Below are 15,961 nucleotides of genomic sequence, written 5' to 3' on the forward strand. Positions count from 1 at the left end.
AACTTACAGCTCCCTGTAGTTCTCAGAGTCAGTTCCTCTCTGTCGCTGGCCTGATCTTAAGTCCTGCAGTATCCCATCCTCTGGTACCTGCCACTCGTGTGTGCAGTCTGAGAATGCAGACTACAGGGACAGGAAATGTCTGCCATCTTGACAGCCAGATGATCTCTGGAGGCCAAGGCCAGCTAGCTACAGTATAGTATTGCCTCAGCCATGTGGACTCCATCAGCATAAACCCAGACAGGAGGCCTGGACCTGGGTGAAGGACACAGACATGACAGCCTGGTAAGGGAGCCCATGGCACGTGGACTCGCCATTCCGTGTTGTCCAGCTGGGACAAGGCCAAGCCCAGAGCCTGCTCCACCATCAGCCTTCCCATCTGTCCGTGGAGCTGGCTTGGGTGGCAGATGGACACAGGCCACTTTGCAGAGTCCAGTGGGACCTGAAGAACAGAGGTTAGAGATGGAGACACTTTGGCTTGTCAGATGCTTGGCAGAGCCAGAGAAAGGAGGCAAGACAACTGCAGAATCCTAGACAGTGAATGGGGCCTCGACTGTGAAAATGGTGGGATTTAAGGAAGTCATTCTGACACGCAGGAAGCCCTCCTTGCTCCAGACTTGCCTTTTGGCTATCTGGAGGTAGGAGAGCCTCCTATAGTACCTCCATTTTCCATCCCCTCACCCACCTGACTTGTGTACATAGCACACTGTCAAGGTTGGTTTTAGAGAAAACACGGCAAGGCTTCAGAGCAACCACCGAGTCCACGGTCAAACAGCTCCCCAGGGTGAGATTCTAGGGCAGAGTCTGGCAAACACTGGAAGCCTCACTCAGGATTTCAGTCTACATGCCTCTGCCCCACTTCTCTCCCATCTTTCTATCTCTCCACTTCTCATGGTGGAGGTCAGTGAGCTTACCACAGTCTACTGCCATGACCTGCCAGCAGGACCTCCATCCACCCTTTCCCACAACACTCTTCCTCACTGTCCTCCTGCTAGACAGCCCTGCAGCACAACCAGACCTCTGAAGCCTCTGCCACCCAGTTACCCTGTCCTCAAGTTCCCACACATGCCCCAGGGGCATGTGGTCAGCGGTTAGAGCCCAGTGCTCCCCAACAGGGGGTTTACAGTGAGTCTCTGTTGTCATTTGCTGTAGTTCATTCCTGTATCCACCTCTCCTCAGCCTCTCTGCCCTCATGGTGACCCAAAGAAGTGTACAAAGGCTTATAGGGTATTCCCAGTGACCTCCCTGTCTGCGCGTCTGCAGGTCCTGGTGGGCGAGACCGTACCGAGGGCTGTCCCTGCACAAGGCTCCCTTGCATGATGTAGCCTCAGACCTGCACAATCCCAGGTACTTGCCCCATGGCTGGAGCCTGTGCTAACAGTGTGCTTCCACAGCAGAGTACTCCAGTTAAGAAAGACTTCGTTGTGGGAGGAGCCTGACTAGTGGTGCAGGCTGGCTGGCAGTTCTAGCTCCTCAGGATCTGAGGCAAGAGCTCAGAAAGTTTAAGGCCAGCCGGGCAGTGGAGTAAGTCCCTGTCTCAAAATGGAAAATGTGAAAGGCAGTGGTTTAGTCCATGCCCAGCATTCGCAAGGTCCTGGGTTCTATTCCTGGTGCTGTCAATCTCCCAGTTTCTTGCTTCCTGACCGGTTTGTCCCTGAGCTGTGACAGTTGGGAGACCAAGGCCAGCTCACAGGTTCTTGCCAGCCACTAGCTAGACATGCCAAGCCTCCCAGGGTCAGTGTTCCAGGCTGGCAAACATCAGGGTCCCCAACATACAAACTTACAAGGATTCGTAGTATAGATTCTGAGGAAACTGCATTCTAGACTCCCCCAACAAACCTCAGCTACATCTGTGGAAGTTGGGTCCTCCTTCCCACGCTGTCTTTACCAGGTTTTCTTTCTGGGAGAAAGTGGGTGCTAGGTAGAGCTGGTTCTCTGAGAAGACAGAGGTGAGGCACTGTGTCTTCCTACTCTGGCTTTAATGAACAGGATGATTGGCATTCTGGGTGTGTCCTGAGCTGGTGAACTTGTTTTTTTTTTTTTGTTTTGTTTTGTTTTGTTTTTGTTTTGTTTTGTTTTGTTTTTTTTGTTTTTTTGCACACAGGCCTATGGAAAATAGTGTTCAGAATCCCAGCACTTGGGAGCCAGAGGAGGCAGGTGGATTTCTGTGAGTTCGAGGACAGCCTGGTCCACAGAAAGGACAGATAGAAATGTTGTGTGTAAAATAGAGACTGGAACTCTTTAATAATGGGACAAGAAAAGGTTACTAAGTACTTGTTTAAATCAGTACAGTTCTATGTGTTGGGAGTGTGTTTGTTCTGGGTTGGGGTGCTTTGCTTTTTACAACGGGGGGCAATGGGGGGCTCAGAGCCCTCCAATGCTAGGCAGTGCCCTGCCTCTAAGCCGCAGCCCTGCCAGAGTGTTTGACTGACACTCAAGCTGAAGATCTGCTCTACCACACATGGATGGGCAGGGCACCACCGTGAAGCACCAGGATGGCTCATCCCATTGGCTCACGGACATGCCACGTAGAGTCCCACAGAAAACCAGGGGGCCCAGAGAGCTAGAAGCAACCCCAGGGAACTCCCACTGTGGCTTCCACAGAAAGGGCGGGACAACAAGGGTGAGCAGGGGTCAGACGGGCTGGGTGGGGAAACTTCAGGGCTGCTGGGCCTGGGGCTGTCCCTAACTGACTCCACAAAGTCAGAACCTGATAAGGACGGTGGCTGTGGTTGGCGCGGTTTCCTGCAGGCTGGTACGTTTTAAGGGCTAGCTCACAAGCAATTTGTTAACTCTCCAGTGACAGCCAACCCTGGAAGGGCAGGGCCGAGCCCTCTGGAATAAGCAGGGCCTGAATATACATAAATGATAATGAGAACAGTAAGCCTGGTTGAGCTGGGCGATGGCTGGAATTCACCGCTCTAGGCCAGAAGTTCTCACTGCAGTTCACAGCCTGCTGCTCCATGGAACCTGTTCACAGAGTGGCTAAGGGAAACACACCAGCAAAGCCTCTCTGGCAAGGGGTCATTCCAGAACTCTTCCCACAGTACTTTCAATACACGTCCATCACATACCTGTCCTCTGCCAGGCCCGATCAGACCCTGAACAATAGATAGGTGGGTAGTTTGTGTTCCTTCCCCTTAAGAAAGGTTGCAGCCAACACAGCCTCAAAGGGCTTAATCTCTGGCCTGGACAGCAAGACTAATGGGCTGCCTAGTCAGAGGGATGGCGCAGGAAAGTGTGGGCTTGTCTTGGAACTCTGGGCACAGGGCCTGGAATGCGCTGAATGGCAGGCCACAGGCCAGTGGGAGCCTTGAGCAGAACCAAGAATGTTGGGCTGGAACATGAGGATTGTGTTCTGAAAAGAAGGGAGACACAAGAGCCCCCACTTTGAAGCTGCTCAAGAAAAGGAGGGACAGACATAGCTAGCTTAGAACAAGGAACACATCTGAGGTCTCAAACCTGCAAGTCACAAGGAGGCTTGGGAGACTGGGATGTAGTAACCCAAGGGTGGGGGAAGGTGGGACAAGTGGAAGCTAGCTAACGCCAGCCTTGTTTGGAGACTAGATGATTAGAGGATCATGGGGTATGAGCTCTGCTGGGTCGAGGGCGGAGGTATGTTAACAGTCGGTGACAGAGTAGCTCATGAACACGTGAAGGGGACTGAGTTGAAAGGATCCAGGAGTGTACACACTAAGTGTGTTGGGGCTGGCTTGCAGTCCCAACTACTGGGGACGTTAAAACAGGAGGACTGAGTTCAAGGAGACGCTGAGCTACAGAGTTGAGTTCAAGGCCAGCTTGGGCTACAGAGTGAGTTCAAAGCCAACCTGGGCATCTTTGTGAGGACTGCCTTAAAAATAATTTAAAGGGTTTGGGAAGAGCACAGAGAGACGGCTCAGCAGTTAAGGACACTGGCTACTCAGGCTGAGGCTCTAATTCTGTTCCCACAGCCCACATGGTGGCTCACAACCGTCTGTAAAGGAAATCTGGTGCCCTCTTCTGGCTTCCACTGGCACCAGGCACTTTCTTGATACACAGACATACATGCAAATATTCATGCATACAAAATTAGTAATAGTAAGCTTACATGCTTACAAAACATGTAAAAGGGAGGGGCTGACGAGATGAGTCAGTGGTTTAGGGTTTAGGGTACATGCTACTCTTGCAGGGGACCTGGCTCAGTTCCCAGCACCCATGTCAGACTGCTCACAGCTGCCTGTAACTCCCCTTCCAGGGGATCCAATGCTTCTAACCCAGTGGTTTTCAGCCTTCCTAATGCTTTGACCCTTTAATACAATTCATCTTACTGTGGTGACTCGCGACCATAAATTTCTTTTCATTGCTACTTTATAACTGTGACTTTGCTACTGTTATGAATCACGATGTATGCAGGATCGTCAATCATATTCAGACTATTTGATATGCGACCCTTGTGAAGGGGCTGTTTTTGACCCTCCCCAAGGGGTCACAGCCCATAGGTTGAGAACCATTTCTCTCACTTCTTTATGCACCCACACGTACCTGCATATATCCCACCCCAGCCCCACATACACATAATTTTAAAAGAGACTCCATTTTTAAAATAAGTGTGGCATTGGTGTGTGGGTCCGTGGGAGAGCGTTTGCCCAGGATGAGCAAGGCTCTTCCAGGCTCCGCTCTCAACCCTGAGGACAAATAAGCAAAACCCACAAATAGGTTGGACTCAAAGGGAACAGGACCTCTACCACCAGGCTGACATCGCAGTTCAGGAAGTGAGAGAAGTGGCTTTGGCACCTTCTGCCCAGGTGACGGGAACCAGGAGTTAGAGTTGTCGATCAGACCATACACAGCGCTGGTTTGGTGGTAAAAGCTGCTTCGAGCGGCCGATTTAATCCCAGACAAATACCAACCCAAGTAGATGAAAGGTGAAAAAGCGCAAGCCTTGAGGCCACGCCAAGAGGCCAAGGGTGTTGTCAGTGTCCAGACTTCCCTGCTCTTAAAATCTGTAGCTTACTTCTGGATGATTCCCTGTCCTTCGTTTATATTTTTTGTTTGTTTGTTTTTATTTTGTTTTGTTTTGTTTTTGCCTTAACTTCATTTCCTGTTGCTATGATAAAAACAAACCCTTAAGGAAGAAAGGCTTTCTTCGGGCTCACAGTTCCAATTGTTCTTTATGGTGAGGGAGGCAAGGAAGCAAGAAGCGGGAGCATCTGGCCATGCCACATCTGCAGCCATGAGCTGCGATGCGATGAGCGTGTTCATCTGCCGCTTGGCTTGCTTTCTCCGTGTTACACAGTCCAGGATCCCATACCTAGAGGGACCCCACCCACAGTTAAGATGGGTCTTCCTGACTCAAGTAACATAACCAAGACAACCCCCGACCCCCGCCACACTGGAAGCCCACCTCCAAAGTGGTGGTAAATTCTGCCAAACTGACATTAGTGTTAACCGTAGCATGTGTACAGACAGGAAGTAAAATGGCACCAGCTTTTGGGTAAAGATTGTAGGAATGTGGATATTTATGGAAATGTTCTTCCAAAGGTTTTACCCACTTGAAATTTTTCTGACAAGAAAAAAAAAAGTTGAGGAAAAGTTTGGGTAGGGGCTTGATCTCAAGGCCGACTCTCCTTAGGAGATGCAGGGGATTCCTCATGTGCTGCCCTATGTAGGGCAAGGCTGTAAACCAGGCTCACATCTGCATAGGGTTACAAAGAGGCAGAAATGCTAACGGTTGGGGTAAGATGGGTGGATGGGCCAAGGGTGGTCGAGCTGGGAGAAACAACACTCCAGGTGCACAACTTTATGTCGTCTCAATTTGTAAATCGAGACTGATCTCTTGAAGGGCCACTGTTTGCCTTAGCACATGAATGTGTGAACCAGGCGTGGGTGGTGCACACCTTGCGCTTGCACTCCCAGCACTTGAGAGGCAGAGGCAGGTAGGTCTGGGGTTCGAGACCAGCCTGGTCTACAGAACAAGATCCAGGTCAGCCAGGACTCTAGAGAAACCGTCTCCAAAAACAAAACGAACAAAGTGTGTGAATGAATGAAGTGCGTTCTCTAAGGCAAGCACAGAAATGACTGGGCTTGGAGGTGTACGCTGCTTGGGAGGGGTGGGGGGTCAAGACAGGAAGATCACGAGGTTAAGGACTACTCAGGATATGGAGTGGATTCAAGGTCAGCAATTTAGTGAGTCTCTGCCTCAAAAAGTAAGGGGGGCCAGAGAGGTGGCTCAGTGACTGATGGCACTGCCACCCCTGAAGAGAATTTAGGTTTAGTTCCTAGCACCCATTTTGGACTGCCTGTAATTGCAACTCCAGGGGAGTCTGATGTCCTCTTTTGAACTTCAAGGGCACCCCCTCCCCACCACACAATACAGACAAATACACCACACAATACAGATAATAATCAGATAAATTATATATTTGATAAATATATAAAATAATTTTAAAACATGTTTTATAAAAATAACAAGCATCCTTTTTTTCCATGTGGCTAGAAGTTGAAGGTGAAGATGTAGGCTCTCCTGGGGCCTTTCTCCTCAGCTCGTAGGTACCATCTCCCTGTACCCTGAACAGGATTGTCCCTCTGTGCATCGACATCCAAATTCCCTCTTTTCTTGAGGACACCAGTCATACCATTTTAACTTGGTCACCTTTTAAAAGTCCCCATCTGCAAACACAGGACTGCTTTTAGAGCTAGGAATTCGGCAAGGGGAGGAAGGCACAATGGAGGCCATACAGAGGCTGTTGGGAGGATGGCAATGGCCTGGTGGTACACGGTGGGCTCCGAACGCTGTGAACATCCTCTGTGCCACTGAGCTGGAGTAGTAATGGTTGGCATGGTGCCATGTCCGTGACTCGCATTGACCACAAGTGTAAAAGACTTTTAAAAGTGGGGATCCCTAGACAGACATGAGACTCGGAAGCTGCTCTGGAGGTAGTAAAACTGCTGTCCAGGCACACTGACAGGAAAGCGGGCGGTCGGGAGAGTAGACGCAGCACTGACACATGTGTCTGAGCACAGCAGGGTCTCTGAGTTTGAGTCCACACAGCCAGTTTGTTCTAAGCTTGGTAGCCCCTTCCCGGTTGTGCCACGGGGTCTTGCCCCATGGTTGCAAAGTCCCTTTAAAGCGGTGACACAGGCTCTGTGAGCAACACTGCCAGCTGCTGGCAGCCTGGTACAGCCATGGTCTCCTGTGCTGGCGCCTTCTCTGGAAGCTGGCCGTCTTACAGTTTCCAAACTTTGCTCACAGCTGCCAGCAGCTGTTTCTATAGCAACTGATGTCCTTCACAAAGGGGAAAAGTGGAGAGACCCTAAGCAGAGAAAGAAGGGGAGATGAGCTGCACAGATAGATGAACAGTTGACAAACCCAAGAGGGACAGGGTGGGGCCTGCTTTTGTGTGTGTGTGTGTGTGTGTGTGTGTGTGTGTGTGTGCGCGCGCGTGTGTGTGTGTGTGTGTGTGTGTGTTTGTGTGTGTGTGTGTGTGCGCATGCTGCTTTGTTGAAACTTGTCAAGCGCCCTCAACTGTCTTGTTTAAGTTGATGTGTGATCTCCTCCTAATGCTACAGAGAGGACCCAGGACACACCTGGTCAAAGGCCAGCAGTGAGGCAGGCACAACTGGAAGGGGCAAGGATCTGGGATGCCAGGAAGGTAGCTGAACCTTACTCAGTGTGCCTCCCCCTCCCCCTTACTTCTCCCTTGAGAAGTACCTCCAAGGAAGGCTGTTGGCTGGTGCTCCTAGCTGTGCATCATGAGGGAAGTTGCTTGAGTTCTCTGCGCTTGAAGAGTTTGCCATTCAGGAGTGGTTGGAGAGGGTTAAATGTGATGTACATGCAGCTTGGTGATGACACTAAAACTTTTCCCATTTCCAGTTGGCCATGGGCAGAGCGAGGGAGAGAGGATGGTGGTATCGGACTTCCAAGTTTTTGTCAGAGATTTGTTGCAGCACGTGAACACCGTCCAGAAGGACTACCCCGAGGTCCCCGTCTTCCTCCTGGGCCACTCCATGGTAAGCAGCCCTACAGAGAAAAGTTCAAAACAAGCTTAGTTCCCAAGAAGCCACCTGACTTCCTGGCCCTCTGTCCTCCACCCTCCCCCCCTCCCCTCCTGGGGAATGTCCTTTTCGCACACAAGCCCTGTCTGTGGTGTCCCCAGCATGTAGAAATTGAACTAGGTCTTTAAACTTAGGGATGGAGGGATTGCCTGAGCGGCAGAATCTCATGAACCATCCTGATAGCAGTTTTTGAGTCCCTTTCCCTTTGAGATCTCTGAGTGCCAAGGACCAACCAAGTTTAGTCTCAGATGACCCTGCCCCGACAGCTCCCAGGGTTCCTTGCAGCAGGAAAGCGAGCAGAGGTCTGAGAACTGCTTAGACCCTGCTCAGACTTCTCTGCAGGGCACCTCCACCCTGCCCGGCTCCGCCATGAATCTCTGGCCATCCTGGACTATAGAACAATACTCTATCTCAAAAGAATTTTTAAAGGGGGGGGGAGGAGAGAGAAGAGAGAGGGATAAGGGAGTGAGAGTAGAAAGAAAGAGGAGGGAGGAGGAGGGGAAAGGAGGGGAGAAGGAAAAACAGGAAGGAGAGAAGATGTGATCCATCAGTGGATGGAGTCTCCTCCAGGCCCTCCCCCATCTTGGGCCGTTGACCAGCATGGAAACAGGCCAGGGGTGTCGGGTCATGCTGGTTAGGGGCTGGTCCCACTCTGTTTATTTTACCTCCCAGGGCGGTGCCATCTCCATCCTAGCAGCTGCAGAGAGACCAACCCACTTTTCTGGCATGATCCTAATTTCACCTCTGATCCTTGCCAATCCGGAATCTGCATCGACTTTGAAGGTAAGAGGGCGCTCCGGTCTGCATGGAAGCTTCCGGAACAGGATACCATGTTCCTTTACAGCTGGAATCTGTGTCAAAGGGTCCCTCGCCATTCCTGAACTTTAGACACTCTTGTGTGAAGGTTTGGCATCAGACATGGTCATCAGGGCTCTAAATTGTGAACTCAGGTGTTTCTTTGTCCAAAACACAAAGGAAAAAGACCTTCCTGTTTGTGCACATTGAACTGGCCTGAGTCAGTGGGAGGAAAGGTTACAGGCATTCTTTAACTGGCAAAGTCACACTTGCTGACAAGTCCCACGCATGAGCTGCTATGGCAGAATGTTTGCCCGCCTCAGCAGAAAGCGAACTCGGAGTGGAGCTGCAGCTCCTGTTCCCGGCAGCTCCACTCCATCCCTGAGTTCCTCCAGCCTCGACTGACAGATGCATCGTCTTGCATTATGGGTAATCATGTGCTGTGATTAGTGTCTGCCCTTGTTGACAGAGCTTTGAGTCCCTTTGACAAGGTGAATGAGGCAACGAGGCACCCACAGCTGTATCTGCCCCCACCCCGAGAAAGAAGCCAATCCTTTGGGACTATGGGCGTGTCCTCAGTGTAGATATCTGTCCTTAGGAGACAGGAGAATCCCAGAGGGAGTGGAGCACCAACCCTATGTGCTACAAGCAGTGCCCCAGCTCTGGCAGAGGCTACTGTGGCCTGAGCCAGCTCTCGGGATGCTTGGATGACAGTGAGGGATAGGTGGTGTGTCTTGGGTCTAGGTGCACCAGGCAGCCTATACTGTCACCACCAAATGATGCCGGGAGTTATTTAAATACCAGCGTGGCCTCTTAGGCCCCTGTCTCTCGGTACCCACTCGGTGGAACTTGGTATTTGTCTGTGGTCCCCAGGCAGCATGTAAGACACTGAGTACACTGGCATCATGGAGAGGTACAAAGGATGTGGCCGTCTCTGCATCTGCCCTGGTGACTGATTCTGTGAGGCAAGGCCAAGTTAGCAAAAGGCTCTTTTACAAATAGAGTGAGTGAGACAGAGGTTAGATGGGACAGCTCTACCATGCTCTAATGGCTTCATGCTGGAGACCTGTGGCCAGTGCATCGGGAAGTCCACATCTGTGTCAGGAGTTGTCACGTGGGAGCTGTGTCCACCCACACAGTCCCAGTCTAGGGAAGAGGTAAGACTGGTGTGTTGGGGTTGGGGACACCGAGGTTTGGGAAGAGGGAATTTGGCTAAGATTAGCCCTCAAGTGGTGGATGTAAGCTCCAGTGGGGCTGCCCCTCACAGAGAAGAAAATGGATGTCTTCCCCTTAGAGAAAATTCACAGAGCCTTTTAGAGAAAGTGCACCACAGCAGCTGGGCCCAGAGGCAGGCTGCTGAGGCTTCCTCCTGGGGCCCCCCGGGGCTCTATCTAGGGCCATCAGTGGCCACACTTCTGGGCCAGTGACCTTTCAAACCTGGTACTAATAGATCACCTTGTCAAATCAGGAGCAGAGGTCTCTAGGGGGACACAGGTCTCGTCTGATTAACCAAGACAAATTAGATTTCCCTTGGTCTGGTGAGGGCCAGCCCCACCCCGCGTCTGTTGCTGCCTCCGGGCTTCCGCCTGCGTTGTCTTTGACTGGCACAAAGTGTGATGCCTTGGTTCTTCTGCCAGAGGCACGTGGCTGCTCAGCACATGTGGCCTAGTCCTCAGGCTCCCCGAAGGAGGATCACCACGTCTTTTTTTCCTTTCCAGTGTAATTTTAAATATTGGAGAATAATTCATAGAGTTCAAATGTCAAAAGATAGAAGAGGGTATGAAGAAACGCCTGCCTGGGGAGCCGGTCAGCAGCCATGCTGTCAGAGATGGCTTACAGGATAGAGTTGGCATGTACAAGCACTGTCTGTTCTTTCTGCAGATGGGGACTTGTTCCACGTATATTAAGGGATAATATTACATGTTCCTTTTGTTAATCTGCTTGTTCTTTGAGGGGTTTGTTTGGTTTTATTTTGTCGGGTTTTTTTTTGTCGAACATCTTGGTGGTCTTTCCCCCATCAGAATCTTAAACAGCGTCTCCCACCAAGTACAGACCCTGGCTTAGAACCCCTGAAGAGCAAACCTGAGCTCATTTCTGGTTGTCTGTGCCTGTGAGCCTCACAGGTGGACTGGCTGCTTGCTGCTGCCCTTTTCCTTCCTGTGCTCTGAGAAATGGAAGTGGAGACAGGGTTCCCAGGAGGGGGCTCTAAGGGGTGGAGTGGAAGAGAACTCTGCCCCCACTATGTCCTCTGGGTGGTTCCAGAGCCACATGAATCCCTGAGATCAGTTAATGGAGCTGCCGAGCCGATTAGTGGTGAGCGCTGGCCTCCAACGCATCGAATGGGGACCCACACAGTGGAGGCCAACCTAGGAAGAGAAATCCTGGTGTCCTCAGACCACCTCCTCCAGCCAGTACCCAAGCCTTGGCTGGTCCTCAGGTAGTAGGTCAGTCTTCATCTGCATATGGGTGTGGAGAGGTGACCACTTCACCCCGGGATGGGAGGATGCCCAGTCACCAACAGCTCAGCACCATCTGCCTTTTACACCGAGGCTCTGTTCAGACAAGCTGGGATATATTTAGCCCCGGGGGAAGAGACCGAGGACAAAGACAGCAGTGCCCGGCACTCTCTGCTGAGGAAGTGGTTTCACAGGGGAAAAAAAAAAAAAAAAAAAAAAAAACGGCAACAGCAAAAATTTTGAGACCAAAATTGCAGAGAACATTCTCAGCTGCTCACCAGCCCAGGCTGCCCCTCTTGAACAGACTCTGGTGACTTCTGGGATCCCTTCTTTATCTAGGAACCTTAAGGAAGGCAAAATTTCTGGTCCAGGCTGGGCTGGGGATGCCAGGGTTGTCTTCAATGGGAACTATCTCCCTATGAGGTCCCTGGGGACCCGAGCAGGGCTCCAGGGTGCCCAATTCCCAGCTCTTTGGGGCCTCTAGCCAAAGTATGGAACAGGGGCCAGCTCCAGGAGACCTGTCTCACAGAAAGCACTGTTTTCTACTGTGCTATCTGTAAGGACAGGAAATGACTCCTAATTAGAAGGCCAGGAAATGAGGCCATTGTTTTCCTCAGGGTCAGTTTGATTGGCCTGACCCAGTGAGCCCCTTTCACCCTAAAGCATGCTGGAGGTCAGCTTCCTGTGACCAGAGCCTACTTCCCATCTGAACACACCGAGCCTGTTTTTGTCAGTGGATTCCGGTGGGCTGAAAGGGATATGGAGTGGGTACTGCAGATGACAGTGGCCCTGCACGGGCCAGTGGGCCAGCCACCATAAGCTGATATGTGTGACGGGCACCTGTTTAATGAGAGTTAGGGCTCAGATTTCCAGAATCTGAACTTGAAAAGCAAGCTTTCTACCCCAGAGTCATCAGAGCATGCTCTGAACCACTGGAAAGGCACGAGACATTCTATTACAAAACTGGGCAGGATGCATTCCTGCCCAGAACAATCTAAAGTTACCCTAGAGAGATTTGCCAGATCACAGATGTGGCCATCCTGTGGCCTCCTGAATACAGGACAGCCTTTCAGGAACCACGTTAGAGGGAAGGAGCAGTAATTACATCTCTCGGTGAGTTCTTCTGGCCGAAGCTTAAAAATGATCGGAGGAGCTATTAAGACCTTTCAGATCAATAAAGGCATTTATGCACGTCTCTACTATTTACAGTGATGGGCACTGCAGTTGATTCAGAACTGTCCCCAGGGTGTGACAGGGACTCAGGACAGCTCTCCCCTCCTCCAAGCCCTGCACATCAGGAGCACAGCCACGGTCAGTGGAGAAGTACTCATGGTGATAGGGTTACATCAGGGCTCGCAGAGCTTCAGCCACAGATCCAGTCATGAGAGTGCATAGCTGCCATCCCAGGTCTCCAAAAGTGGAGAGAATGGTGGTAAGTTTAAGACTAGCCTGGGCTACCGTGTGAATTCCTGTCTCAAAAAAAAAAATATGGTAAAGTTGTAAGTCACACACTCCTCTACTAGGGGTGGCATTTGCTTCTCATTCTGTTGACCAGCAAGGACCAAGAGACAAGTTCTGCAGGGGCAGTCTTGGGAAACACCTCAGGAGTCTTTGAGGGAGACTTCATTGTCTCCATTTCGGAAAAAATGAAGAAACAGGTTACCGTGTGATGGTGGCATTACCACTTCTGGGAACTTACCCAAAGAAATCTAAGTCAACTTACCACAGAGACATCTACATATCCAGGTTCACCACTGTAGGAGTCCCAGTGGAGCCAGAACCAGCCAAGTTGCCATCAACAGATGACTGGGTCAAGACAATACGGTGTGTTCAGACAATGGAGTCTTTCTTACTCAGCCACAAAGAACAAAATTATGTCACCTGAAGGAAAATGGGTGGAGCTAGAAATCATTAAGTGAAATTAAGTAAACCCAGAAAAACAGATGTCACATTTCCTCTCATATGTGAGATCTGCATTCCACATACACAACCATACACAAACACACGCACACACACACACCGAGAGGGAAAGAGAGACTCACATACACACACATACAGGTACTCACGTACACACATACAGAACACACATATGCATACACATATGCACATGCATGCACACATGTACACAGACATGCATGCTCACACGTGCACACATGTATATGCAGAGACACACTGTGTAAAAGTAGAAAGGGCACTATTTGAGAAAGGAAATAGGCTGAGCAAGAAAAGGGAATGGGGAACAGGAGCAAAGAACAGGGTAAATATAGGCAAAATACATGGTAAACTTGAATGAAATGTCTGTGGAACCCAACGCATAATGACCACATGCGAATATATGCTAATAACCCAGATTGTGACGCACCCAGTTGTGACCAAGTCCCGTGTGACTTGCCTGCTGGGAAAGGTGGGCAGCTCGCAGTCTCCCTCTTCCTGAGCTGCACCCACACCATCTCCCCATCCTGCAGGACAACTTGACCATCACGAAGACCTCCCTTGAGAAGGCGGCCGAAGTGTCAATGGCTTGGATCCCATATGCTTTCCACCTGTGGGTGAGCACGACCCCACCCTTGGTCTCCTGGGAGAATCAGGGGTGCGTGCTGACACACTGTAGCAGTGTGGCCTGCTACTGTGGCCAAGGCTTAGGGATATGGCAGGCAGCTGCTTGCAGGGACTGTCTGGCAACCTTGACCCCCCAGCCTCTCCAGGTGTGGGATCTGCTGTGGTGACTTGTTTCTCTATGCCTCCTTATCATTCGGCCCTTGTCTGCTGCTCAGCCCTCCTGCCCTATCCGATCCTTCCACTGCAGAGAGGCCTTCCCCCTCCACACTCCATCCATGCAATCATCCAGTCTTAAAAGGACGGTGGGGAAGGGCCTCTTGCAGATGCTTGATGCCCTGTGTCTCAGGAACAGCCTTCAACCTGCCTTGATTTGTTAGTGGGAGTCACTACTAAAGCACCTCTTTAAGCCATGAGGCTGTTGTTTTGAAGTTAATCGGCCCTCTGAATGGGTCCTGTTAGAAATGTTCCTTAGAACTTACCATGCAGGTTTAGGGAGCTGGTGGCCAAAGCTGGGCAAGCATCTGAGCCCGTCCAGTGGCTGGGGTTGAACTGTGACTCCTATTCTGCCTGCACACTGGGGTCAATGGGGGGTGGGGTTTTCAGGTGAGGCAATAGCCGTTATCCATGTCTGCGACTTGGGCCAGGGAGGTCAGAGCTCCTGCACTGGCCTGGGTATCTGTGGACAGTGGCCTGCCAGGTGTTCAGACATCACCCGCCTTGGTTTCTTTTCCTGTTGCTGTGATAGCATACCCTGACAAGAGCAACCTAAGGAAAAGGGGTTTATTTAGCTCTCAGTTCCAGTTTATAGTCCCCGGTGGTGAAGACAGAACAGCTGGAGCTTGAGGGAGCTGGTTACACTGTATCTGCAGTCAAGCAGCAGAGAATCCAGTGAATGCTGGCTTGCTAGTGTCTATGGTGTTCAGCTCCTTTTCTCCACTTTATTCAGTCCAGGATCGTAGAAAGGGAACAGCCCCGCCCACAGTAGGCGGGTCTTCCCTCCTCAATCATAACAACCAAGACAGTCCCTATCAGACACTCCCAGGGGCCCATGTCATAGGTAATTCTAGACTCTGTCAAACCGGCAGCTAACACTATCACATCACTTCACATATGAACCCTATAAAACTATAAAAATGGTTTTCCTTCTGTGCTTGTTCAGGAATGGGGCATCTGTCCTGAGCATCCGCAGGCTCTTTCCAGGGTTGGCTTGTCCCCAGATCCCCCACAGCCACCAATGTACCGAGACCCTTCTTTTTTTTTTTTCCTGGGTGGCATCCTGTGGGGCAGACCATGACAAAAGGCTGCATCCCCGCAGGCAATGGCCCTCATCCATGTCTGTGAGTGGGCAGCCAGTCCTGTTGCTAGGACACCAGCATCTTCATCTACACAGCCAGCACTGGACATTCATTGTTAGGAGCTGATACTTGCAGTACACTGCCACCCCCTTCCTGAGGGCTAGCACAGTAACTCTAGGGGGCAGGAGTGACTGTGTTTGAGCGTGGCCGCTATGGCATCACCTCCCCCATCAGGGCTAAGGCCCGGTGTGTTCCCACCACACCTCCCACTGGGCTTTGGGCTACTGGGGAGAGAAAGCGGCCCCTAGGACATGGCCTCTATATTGGGAAGGGAGGTTGAGGCCATAGCCTATTGTTCATCTCTGTGAAGGAACAGCCTGTTTTGTAAAGAAACACATCTCAGGGAGTAGTGACCTCTCCCTCAACCCCCAGTTTTCCTTGAAAGCTTCCTTTAGCTTACTAAAAGTTCTTCCTTAGTGGAGGTCGAAGTCTGCTGACTGGCAAGAGGGCAGAGTTGTCTTCACAGTACTTCTCCCCCACGGGCAGATGTCCTGGCACCACAGCCCCTCCTCCACAACCCTCTGCGGTACTGGAACTGGCTCCAGACATCCCAGTCCCTGTTTTCATCCTGAACCCTGGTGTGTCTACTCGAGAGCCTAGGAGGAACGGAGGCCTCAGCACCTCGGGGTATCAGTGCTTTTTGGCTTGGCACGGGCCAGCAGCAGGTTGCCGTGCCTCTGTGCGATGAGCAGTCCTGAATTGGACCGCACTTCTGTGCCAGGGCCATGTGGAATCGGATGACACAGGGCAAGAGATAGATCTGGT

The 15,961-nt window shown here is 51.1% G+C and overlaps 1 protein-coding gene across 4 annotated transcripts in view; it reads left to right on the forward strand.

Annotated features, from left to right (window-relative positions):
* Positions 1–15,961, forward strand: part of Mgll (monoglyceride lipase) — a 102,021-nt gene that overhangs the window by 72,937 nt on the left and 13,123 nt on the right. For 2 of the 4 annotated variants that reach the window (XM_087656302.1, XM_087656303.1), the window contains exons 4-6: positions 7,850–7,986; positions 8,704–8,814; positions 13,748–13,831. In XM_087656302.1, coding sequence (XP_087512428.1) covers positions 7,850–7,986; positions 8,704–8,814; positions 13,748–13,831 — 332 coding nt within the window. 4 annotated transcript variants of the gene reach the window in all.

Source organism: Rattus norvegicus, chromosome 4 (genome assembly GCF_021556685.1).
Source record: "Rattus norvegicus strain SHRSP/BbbUtx chromosome 4, alternate assembly SHRSP_T2T, whole genome shotgun sequence".
Lineage (NCBI taxonomy): Eukaryota > Metazoa > Chordata > Mammalia > Rodentia > Muridae > Rattus > Rattus norvegicus.